Source organism: Phalaenopsis equestris, unplaced genomic scaffold (genome assembly GCF_001263595.1).
Source record: "Phalaenopsis equestris unplaced genomic scaffold, ASM126359v1 Scaffold000002, whole genome shotgun sequence".
Classification (NCBI taxonomy): domain Eukaryota; kingdom Viridiplantae; phylum Streptophyta; class Magnoliopsida; order Asparagales; family Orchidaceae; genus Phalaenopsis; species Phalaenopsis equestris.
In genome coordinates, this window is record NW_018164444.1 from 71297958 (window position 1) to 71310193 (window position 12236).

General features: G+C 32.7%; 1 protein-coding gene across 1 annotated transcript in view; it reads left to right on the forward strand.

Moving 5' to 3' along the window:
- LOC110022563 overlaps positions 1–12236 on the forward strand; it is a 35637-nt gene that overhangs the window by 6395 nt on the left and 17006 nt on the right. Inside the window, exons 5-6 of the mRNA XM_020721614.1 lie at positions 4958–5197; positions 5547–5685. Coding sequence (XP_020577273.1) covers positions 4958–5197; positions 5547–5685 — 379 coding nt within the window. The remainder of the gene's footprint in view (positions 1–4957; positions 5198–5546; positions 5686–12236) is intronic.

Genomic DNA, 12236 nt, shown 5'->3' on the forward strand with positions numbered 1-12236 from the left:
AATACAAATATACATATACATATATACATATACACCCGACGTGACCAAGTAAGTGACAAGTTAGGTTATACACAAATTAGAATTTCTCATTATAAATAATTATATAATTAAATATATTAAAACTAATTATTTTTAATAATAAAAATAGTTATTATTCTTATCAAATTAACAGCTTTTTAATCTCAATAAAAATTTTGAAAAAAATAGGAACAAGTAAGTCTAACCCACTAACTCAATATATTTTTTAATTCTAATCAAATACAAGCACACATATAGATATATATTAATAGCTATCTATCTATCTATATTTATGTATATATATACATGTGTATGCGCGCGCGCGCGCGCACACACACACACACACACACACACATATATATATATATATATATATATATATACAAGTATATGTATATACATACATGTCTATGTACATATATGCAAGGCCCAATCGCGTGATTCTCGGGATACAAAGAGGAATGTGACAGTGCAATTCTGGAAGGGAGAGCAGGAAAGTTTTTGATTTTACATTACGGGTTGAGTTCACTTGATGGAATATAAAAGAGAGTCATCCGCGGTTTGTTTAGGGCAGACGAATGATAAAAAAATAGAAAAGGGGGAGACTCTGGAGTAGTGATGTCAAAATAAAATGATTTATAGTAGGCTTATATGTGTATGCTGACTAATAAAATTCACCCCTTATAGTGTTAGTTGAGGACGTTAATTGATATAATTTTAAATGATACTCTTGTGATGGATTATATACATATATATGCTCATACCGTGGGCTGTTGGTAGAGCAACCTATCTGAAGGTTGTAAGTCCCCTCAAGTCACAGGTTCGAATCCTCCCGTGTATAAGATGTGATACTCGAATATTTAGCACACCTACGGATGATCGGGGCTTTGTTAGGGTTTCGCCTCATGGCGAACCCTAGCAACTGTTATGGCAAGCTATCACATCGAATCCTCTTCTTTATTCACTGCGTCTTCTCTGGTGTCCCTTCTTCGTCGTCGCCGTCTTTGAAAGTCGCCGTATTCTTTCCTCGACGTCGTCTGCAAGGTTCGCTGCTCTCCTTTCCTTCGCCGTCCTCACCTCTCATCTTCTTCCACGACCCACGCCGCTCACATTCCTCGGGCTCGAGCAGAAACTGCCCTCTGTTTGAGTAGGTTGTCGTCTCTCGCCTGCAATCCTCAGGCTCGAGTTGAAATCGCAGGGGCTTCACAGAGGGGTTTTCGCTCCTACTCCCTGTTTTGGATTCTGATTTTGCTCTCTGTTTTACTTTCTTCACTGTTCTTAATGCCTCACCTCCGTTTATTGGGGATGACTTCAGACAGATCGTATGTTGCTGCCCTTGCAGGTGTCCACGCCTCAGGTGCAGCTAAATCCTGCTCTTTCCCTTCGTTTGAGTGGGCGGAGTACATCAAGAAACCTGGTAGGAAGAATGAGAAGTTCGCCATCTTTTTTACAGAAGCTGAAGGCGTTTAACTTGCTTCTTTCTGTCGACTGAATTTGGTCGGTAAAATTTTATATGACCATCCCGAAATGGAGTTGACTCGTAAGGAATTTGAGCTTATGCACCTTGTTCGGGAGTGGAAAATTGGTCTGTTAGATGGAATGCACATTCTTGTACAACTAAATAATAAAGAGGATTACACGCGATTATTTGCTAGAAGGATAATTTGGATTGATAACAAAGCAGTGGAGATTTTGAAATGGTCTGTGGATTTTGACCCACAGACGGAATCTCCAATCATTCCGGTTTGGATTCGTTTCCCTGGTCTGAAATTTCATTATTTTACCAAAAAAACGTGTTATACTCTATTGTCTCAGCTTATAGTAAGTCACTCTTACTTTTAATATTTCTCGTCCATCTAAAGCCAGAGTATTTGTGCAAAGAGACATCATTTTATCCGCTTCTGAGGAAATTTGGTTGGGCACACAACGCCATGAATATTGACAAAAGGTAGTGATTGAGCATTTTTTTTCATATTGTTCGAACTGTCATATGTTCGACCACTCCAATTCTCAATGCCACCATCTACAACCCCACCTCAAACACCTCAGACCAAAAAAGCATAGTGCTCCGCCAGAGTCAGTGAATTCATCTCCTCCTGATCAGCTCCAAGTTATTGACACCATTGATCATCAAAAAAATATCCCTAAAGATATCACTATTCTCGTAGGCAATATGACAATCATTCAGTCCTCACACAATATTGTAGCTCCCCCGCCTTTAGAACCTTCTTTCGTGGGGGAGAGGGAGATTCTTCAGACCCCACCTGCCCTAAAACTTATCACCGATATTACAGATGTAAATACTTCTACTGCTTCACTACCGCCTGATCAGGTTGAGCAAGTTGTTAATGTTACTTTGGCTCATGGGGATCATGATGTGTAGCAGCCTACACTTGTCCGACCAATTTTGGAACAATCTATTGATCAGATGAGTCAATCATCGGATGAGGAATGACAAGTCTAAACATCCAGAAGGAAGAAGAAGAATGGAGACCTACTTGAGCTCAGGAATCTGATGGATGATACTTTGGTTACTTCAGACAATGATACTCACCTTACCAATTTGTTAACTAGCTGACTTCCGAGATCTAGAGGCAGAGGGAGGACGAAAGTGGGACGTCTCTAACAATTTTGCTCCCTTTGGTGGCTTTTTGGTTTTTTACATTTATGTATCGTTGTTTTATTTGGGATTTGTGTGTGTTTTATTATGTAAGTTGGGTTTTTTTTTAGGCCCTCTCATACAACCTTTCTGTACTTTTCCGCTTTAATATATTAGCCATTGTGCTTTCTCTTATATATATATATATATCGCGTGATATATTAATTATAGTACGTTATAATGAATGTTGCTAATTTTTTTGAATAATCATATATGAATAATCTCTCAAATGCTTTTATACCTTTTTACTATATTTTGACCATTTATTTATTTATTTTTTTTTGTGTTACTATTGATAGCAAAACATATTTTGGACTAATACACAGGTTTAAATTTTGGATTAGAAATGAATAATAGACGAAAATATATGTATCGAAGACATATTTAGTAAATAAAAAGATAAACTCATTTTAATTTTTTAAAAGTTAAGCTTATTTAAATTATATTCGACAGTGACATTTTTAATTTATTTGGATGGTTATTCGTTAGTGATAGAAATTGATAATTAAAAAGAATTTCACCGTTCAATCATCTGTTCCGATTTGATAATTCTAAATTGCAAAATCAGGTCGTGATAAAAGCCCCATGTTATATCCCCCTCGCTCCACCCCCTTATATTGTGCCATTGGGGATTCAAAACTATGTCCTGTGCTTTGATAGACCGATAATAAATTAATGTGGGACCATTTAGCAAAACCAACTATTCAAGAATCACAAATTGATGGAGAGACACAATTAGGGTTTATATAAAATGGTCCTACCACTTAAGATCCATGATACACCACAACGCCCATAACTTAGTTGTGTATCGTATTCAAATGTAGGCCCATGACTCAATCATTCGCTGAAGACCACGAGAGACATGGCAACTATCTATATTGTTCTTTTCTTAGTTCTATGCCATGGGTACAATACCTTGGGGGCATGAAAGATTTGTAATATATGAATTTTTAGTACAGATAAGTCCATCTTATAGTGTAGCATCTGTCCTCCAAGGTTTCTCATAGGTGTATAGTTCATATGTAATTTGTGCTTATTAATGTTGCACAGAGCCTAACACACATTATTTAGGTTTTTAACATAATAATTTAATCGAGTAAAATAAAAAAAGTTGAACTATGAGATTGTTAAGGTAAAATTAAGTTATTATTTAGTATGATATTAGGTTTGAAAATTTATCAGGATAATTCTCTATTTACAATTATATCAAAATAAATTATACACCATATTTTGTTTCAAAATCCCCATTTTAAAAAGTTTATAAGTAATAAATACATTTACGTGGTTGCCTTATGGAAGGTGTGCTTGCTTTGGCTTGAGCCGAATTTTGCTTGTGTGTGAGCCAAAAATTGAATGCTCAAGGTATTGAAAAGACAACTTCGTATGATAAATTGTGAGGAATTAGATGGGCTTTTACTAGCGTATGCTTTATGGCTGATGATGTCTGATGAAAAAAAAAAATCTGAGAGGAGTGAAACCTAAGACAAAATACAAGGATGATTAAAGAGAAGAGTTAGAGAGAAGAAAATAAATTCTTACGAGTCTAGAGTGTCATCCTAATAAACCATACCATGCTTATACTTAACATACTGAATTGATTCCATTGCATATTTGAATGTTCCCTTTTTAGGAATTTTTGAATTGGATACTTTTTGGTATGAAATTAAATCTTCTTTCTTTATTGTCTCTCTTATGTCTTATTTGTAATTAGAGATTAGGAACTTTTCTTTTGTCATGAGATTGTATGCTTGGACTTGTGGAAAAGCATGCGGCCTCTTTATTTATAATGTAGCTTCTCTTTAGCGGATCAAAAGTTCTCTTCATTGGATGTAGGTTTATTTTAGCTAGATCATGCAAATATTTCAATCTTATGTTAGTTGATCTTCATTTCATCTTATCCAATCCTTATTAGCGCTTTCAAATAACCTTACATGTAATAGTAACAACGACTGCACTGCCTAAATGTATTTGGAAGATTTGCATACGCACCACTCAATTTTTATGTATTTACATAGCTAACGCCCAAACTTCAATTTTTACATACATATTACCTTACTTATGCATAAAAAGGTGTATATCACTTTTAAAAAATTAAAGTGGTGGTATTTTCTTAATGAAAGATTTGGGTTATGCAAATGTAAAAAAGCAATGTATCTTTTGGGTTTTGATCTGCTTACCATTTTTTTTTTTTGCTTTTCATTTATTTTTTTAAAACTAATTAATGCAGAATTTTGTTTCTTTTTTAAAGTCATTCCTTTGTTCATTCACGTTATTATCCAGGATGATTATCGGCTAGTGGGAGCGTGTCTATCTGGACAAATATATGACTCAAGTCCTGCAGATTTTACTTCTGATGTCGGAATTCGTTTTGTCCTTCATCCATCCGTTTTAAGGTTGTCTCATCCTCCAAGACTGTTGGCTTGGTTAGCAAAAGGTTTTGCATCTGGTTTGGATGCACTATTCATAAACAGATTTGAAGCTGAACGTGCTGAATATTGGCAGACTTTGTATTCCTCTGTTGTAGGGCATCCTTCTACTTTGTTAGCATTAATACACTATGGGACCGTTTGGGATCATTTTTGTTTTTGTTTTCCACTTTTTGTTCTTATTTTAATTTTTTTATGTTTTGATTTGAGTTAAAATATGTTTGGTTGATTTTGTTATATTTTAAAATACTCAAAACATCTTTTATGTGTTTTGAACGTTTTTGAAAGTTAAAAATAATAAATATATAAAAATCAAATCAACCAAAGTTGTTTTCAAAACAGAAGAAAAAATAAAAACAAAAACTGGAAGTAAAAATGATGCTAAACAGGCTCAATGATTTAATTATTTTCCTATCGTCAATATTTATTTGCTATGGTCTCAGAGCATGGGTCCTTTTCTCATTCTTTGCTCTCAAGACGATGAATTGGTTTCGTACCACATTGTTTGGGGTTTTGCTCAACGTTTACAGGAGCTTGGAGGTGACGTCAGCTTTATCAAATGGAGCAGGTCTCCTCATGTTGGTAAGCTTTTATTAACTTCGTACATATTTTTGTCTCAGTAGAGTGTTCAACCAGAAATCCATGAGGCAAATTTCTTATACGTACTTCGATGCTAATCATTCTTTGATTTTTCTGTTTTTGATATTACTTCTATGGGCAATACATAGGGCCAAGTTTTGTTAGCATTGAAAGAATGGTTAATTAAATAGTCTTGCTTTCATTTCTTGTGGTTCTTTTTTTGGAGCAAAAATTTTTGAAACTTGTCAATGAAATGAATCGACATGAAGCCATTACTAAGAATTGTTGGTTGAAAAGAGGAAATAAAATTTACATCATCAAAGATAATAACAAAGAAGATAAGACCCTTCTGATGGAAGATGAGAACACTTTGAGTCCTTATCTATATGATCTTGCTTGAAGTCTAGTAATCTTCGTGGAGTGGAAATATTGTTTCCCTTATTTTTGCCCCTCGTAGCAATACTAACATTAGATTCATTAGACTCAAGACAACAATCTCAAATTCCAAGTCAATATATAAAGTTGGTTCTAAGTTTTATTTTTAAACCAGATCAATAATATTGGGAAATGTCGCCATGATATGTGAAGATAGATTCTGATCATTTGAATGCTCTCCTAAAACTTGAGTTCTATGATAGTATAAGTTGATTCTTTAATTATGGTTGAGCCTTGAAATATCCTATGTAGTGTGCCTTCGAACTCTAAATTCTGCCAATAATCACATGATGCAAAACCGATCAAATTTCTTTCTTCAAAGGTGAAGTAACATGCTTTTCTAATGAAGTTCCTTACTATTGGTGACCCAGAGAGCTTAGCAGTAACAACATTTATTTATAAAATTCACCGAAAATAGATTAAAGAGAATACATAGTGGATTGGTTGAAGTAATCACTTTGGATATGCGAAAAGGCAACTCAAATTGGGGTTATAGGTGATTTCTAAGAACAATTAGAGTGAGGAGATCATTTAAGCATATGTATTGAATAACCATTAATATAGTATCATTTAAGCAAGGGTTCCCACATTACAGGCGGATGCGGGTAAAAATGTTAGTTCATGAAACTAATATTAGGATATGATCTTGGAGTATAAGTACTCTCACATGTAAATTAATAGAATTAATTGATATTATAATTCATAGAAAGATAAATATCTTATGTATTGAATAAACTAAATGGGTTGGAGAAAAGATTAAGGAAATTGACAACTTAGATTTTAAAATTTAGAATTCAGGTAAGAGTCATACTAAAAATGGTGTAAGTGTAGTTATAGATAAGAGTTTGAAAGATAATGCTGTAAAATTAATAAAATGGGAGATATAATAATAGCCCTTAAGATTATTGTTGATTCTAATATTTTTAATATTATAAGTGTCGATGCCCCTCAAGTAAGTTTAGATATAGGTTCTAAAGAAAAATTATGGAATGCTAGAAGAATTAATACAAATGGTACCTGTTGAAGAAAGAATTTTTATTGGAGAAGATTTAAATGAACATGTTGGCAGATTGGTAGAAGATTTTATAAATATTCATGGTGGTTACAGTTTTGGAGTGATTAATGAAGAAGTTAGAGCTATATTAGATTTTGTTCAAACATATGATTTTGTTATTCCTAATATTTTATTCAAGAAAAGAAATAAACATATTATTACTTATAAGAATGAACATAAATAAACAGAAAGTGATTTTCTTATGAGAATAAGAGATCGTCAAGAATGTAAAGATTGTAAGTTCATTTTGAAGTGAGGATTTAAGTACTCAGCATCGATTATTAGTTCCGAATTTTAAGATGAAGAATTGTAAAATAAAGAATACTACGAATTATTGTCATATAATTAGATACAAGCACTTAAATGAAACAAATAATTTTTTTTTTATAAGTAAACTTCAAGATTTTGGATGTTCTTGAAGAAGCAAATTCTATGTTGGATAACTTAACAAACATTATTAAACAAGTGACAAAAGATGTACTTGGAGAATCAAAAGGAAAAAAAAATCTATAAATTAAAATAATTGGTGGTGCAATCGTAATGTCCAAAAAAAGATAAGATATAAAAGTTATGTTATAAAAATTAGTTTAAATATAAAAACATACAAAACTGAGAAAAATGGCTTCTAAGGATTCTAAGAGAATAATTTGTGACGCTAAAAATATTGCTTTTAATGATTTTTATAATAAATTAGACACTAAAGAGGGTAAAAAAATATGTGTATAAACTAGCCGAACAAAGAGGAAATAAAAAAAGATTTTACTCAAGTAAAGTGTATTAAAGATAAAAATCGAAGTGTGTTTTTTTAGAAAAAAATATTCAACATAGGCAGGTAAGCTATTTTAATAATTTTTTAAATTAAGTTTCTGAAAATACGATCGACCTTAGTGATCTTAATATCGTTAATAATTATAAAATGTTTCATTTTTGTCGTCCTATTAGTAAAAAAGAAGTTAATGCTTTAAAAAAAATAAGGGTGGAAAGTCTGTAGGACCTGATGATATCTCAATTGAAGTATGAAAATTTTAGGAGATTTGGGAGTTTCTTGGCTTACTAAACTCTTTGATGTTATTCTAAAAACTGAAAAGGTGCCCTGAGGGCTGGAGGAAGAGTATTTTGGTCCCAATTTTTAAAAATAAAGTGGATGCACGAAAGTGACGAATTATAGAGGAATTAAGTTGATGTGTCGTACTTTAAAATTATGGGAAAGGGTAATTGAACATATGTTAAGATGTATTATAAAGATTTCTTATATTCAGTTTAGATTTATGTCGAGCAGGTCTACTATCGAAGATATACATTTATTGAGAGGTTTGATGGAAAAGTACAATGAGAATAAGGAAGATTTAAATATGATTTTTATTTATTTAAAAAAAACTTATGATAAGGTTTCAAGGGATATCCTTTGGAGAGTTATAGAGAAGAAAGGTGTTGATATGACTTATATTCAATTCATTAAAGTTATGTATACTAGTGTTGTTACTTGTGTTCGAACATAAGGAGGATTGGCCAATTGTTTTCCAATTTCAATTGGATTACATCAGAGATCGACTTTGAGCCCATATTTTTTTGCTTTAGTTATGGATGCTCTTACTGGACATTTATAAGAGGATGTACCTTGGTGTATGCCTTTCGCTGATGATATCCTTCTTGTGGATAAGAATAAAGAAAAAACTCAAGAAAAACTTGAATTATGGAGGTTTACATTGGAGTCTAAAGGCCTTCGTTTGAGTAGAACTAAAACTTAATACATGGAATGTAATTTTAGTTTAGTAGCTCTAGTGACAGAGGTGTAACTATGGGTGATCAAATTAGTAAAGGTATGAACGCTTTAGGTATCTCAGATCTGTTGTTCAAAGTGATGGCAATAGAGATAGGGATGTTAATAGTAGAATTCAAGTTGGTTGGTTGAAGTGGAGGAATGTTTCAGGCCTTTTGTGTTTGTAGAAAAGTACCGCTTAGATTTAAAGGAAAATTTTATAAGATGGTGGTGAGACCTGCAATGCTCTATGGTGCTGAATGTTGGCCTTTTAAAAGAGAAGCATAAAACTAAGTTAAGTGTTGCCGGGATGAGATTGCTTAGGTGGATGAGTGGCTTTACACTTAGAGACAAAATGCGAAATGAATGCATCTGTGATATTGTTGTAGCTCCAGTGGCGAACAAAATTAGAGAGAATCGTCTTAGATAGTTTGGTCACATTAAACGTCGACCATCTGATAATCCGGTTATGAGAGTATATGTTTTAGATTCGACTTATGTTAAGAAAGGCAGAGGTAGACCTAAAAAGACTTGGGCATTTTGTATAAAAATGATTTTAATTTATTAGAATTAAATGAAAATATGACTCAATAGAATACAATGAAGAAAACTTGATTCATGTAGCGGACCCCACTTAGCAAGATAAAGGCTTGTTGTTGTTATTGTTGTATTATGAGAAAAGTCTAGAATATTGGCAATCAATCACAAATTTAACATGAATTTGTTAATAATCTTAAGGTTAGGATGAGATGAAGTTACCACCAATAACGAAGGAAAAATGGGACACTAATTTAGAGATCTCATAATAGAGAATAAGGCCAGGTTTGCTATGAAGTATGAATGGCATTTTGTGTTGAGTTGCTAATGACTGTCGAATCTTGCTAAGAGAATAAGGAGATACATGAGGAAGTAGATTGAAAATTTAGACCTAGCTTCCTCGAGCACAAAAGGTTTCAAAAGGCAAGCAATAGAAATATCTAATTGGCTTAAATTTCTTATTCACATGACCAAAAGACCTCGAGTTCAAAATTTTTCAACGGCAATATAATATCCATTTTAACCAAGTCTCTAGACATAAAAGGTCTTAATAGATGAGAAGTAGAAATATCAACTGATAAAGGTTTATTATAAATAGATTTTAAATGAAGTTGATTGAATATTGACAGATAAATGCAAACCAAGTTGTGGAAAAGCTCCATGAATTAGAGTGATTGGAGGTTCTAATATGCATCAAAATGAGTAGATAACTTAAGCACATGCATCTGAAAGCCACTTCATTGTATGTACTTATAAAATAAAAAATTCTTGTATAAACTACATTTGGGATAATCTTATATTGTCGATGTTGTGGCAAGGATCAATTAACTCAATTGAATGGTCACCAATTAAGTGAAGGCATGACAAGTTTACAAATAAAGTGGCCCAAAAAGCTTAGGAATATGATTGCTCATTGATCTGTTCAAAATGTTATGAAGCACGTGACATCACAAAAATATATACGTCGATTGAATAGTATATGAATTTAGAGTCCAATTATCGATCCAAAAAAAAAAATATTTATTTTCAAATAAGTTGACGTACTAATTTACTAACCATAAGTCTAGTTCAAAATATTGAAATTGTTGAAAGCATCTAAATATTTATTTTGTAATATTAAAATCTATTAATATTTTCTTCTCCAATATGAACACATGCCTTTTTGAATTGGACAATGTGAATCCTCATGTTCTCCCAATGAATCTCTCAAACTTAATATTGACAATTAAGGACAATTTCTCCTTATTCTGTTCTTAGACATAAAAAGCGTTGGAGCCCTATTTTATAGTTAAATTTCGCTTAAACTTGCAAAGTCTCTCAGAATTTCTTATTCCCCAATATGATTGTAATTTTTTAATGACCATATTCATTTTCCACTAATTGGTTTAGTGTTAGCTCATTTGTTCTTCTCGATTACAATCAATAGTCTTATATCACAAGAAAAATCATAAGAAAAAGAAAAATAGAAAAGACTCGATCTTTAAAAAATAAATATAAAAGAGTCTTTGAGGAGAACCTTGAGGTTAAACTATAATTTAAAAATTGGTATAAATCCTCCTTCATAAAAGTTAAAAAAATCAAATATCTCATGCAAATAAAATGTTTATGGTCAAATTTCTAAATACTTATAAAAATCTGAATAAAAGTTGGTCCAATTTATGCTTTTGAAGTCTTTGAAGAAATGTAGGTGGTAGTGTCAGTCGCTTTGGTTCTTTCTAGGAGAAGATTATTTTTTTCGAGTTTTGTAGTTCTCTCAAGCCCAAAATTTTTCTTCATACTTGACTCTTCTCTACTTATCTCTTCTAAATTCTTTTCACTTTCTCACTTTAATAACCTTGCATTGCCCATTTCCTTTCTCCTTAGGGTTGACTTTGATGTTACCAGGTAACATCCCACTACAGGATTTAAACTAATTAGCGTTGGACAAAACCGACGATAATAAGGGGATAAAGGGGATAATCCTACGTGAAAGTGTTTTAGCATCAGATTTTCGTCGAACATTTGATTGACGTTAAAACCTTCATTGGTAATGTGTTTAGTCTCGAAACATATCCGACACAATCAGTTTGCGTTGGATTTATCTTGTGTATATGCCATTGTGAACTACTTATGATGCATCCGACACTGACACAACTGTTAACGACGTTGTCCTTAGTGTCAGATAGTATCGTAGAACGACAAAACAATTGAAGCATCAAAATTTCGAATACAATTCCGACGCAAACATGTAGTAAAAAAATATAAAAGAATGATCAAATTTTCGCAACCTGCACACAACAAATACGAATACCATAATGATTTACTCATCAAACATCACAACTCAGAACCTATTTCACAAACAAATAAGAATAATGAAAACAAATATAGATTAATAAATACTAATCTAAATTCGTGAAAGTTATATCTAAACATAGAAAATATGTTCACATGCTCAAAAAAAATTTACATAAATGTCTACAATGAGGGATCGTCATCATGCTCAAAATCATCCTCACCCTCCTCTCTCCCTTCTATCTCCATAGAATTCATAGTTTGCTTGCCTTGCCGATTTGCAATACTCTCCGTTAGTTGTGCTAAAGTGTGATGGACCGTCTTTAGGTTTTCACACATCACATCACTCATCTGATGTAGCTCCTCATTCAAAGCAGTGACTTGCCTGGCAAGCTCCTCGTGATCTAATAGTAATAACCTCGAATCAGGCTTAGGAGCCCATGTGTGCTTGACCTCAAATGTTATTTCATTTGTGTCCAGGCCGTAGATCCTTCTCTT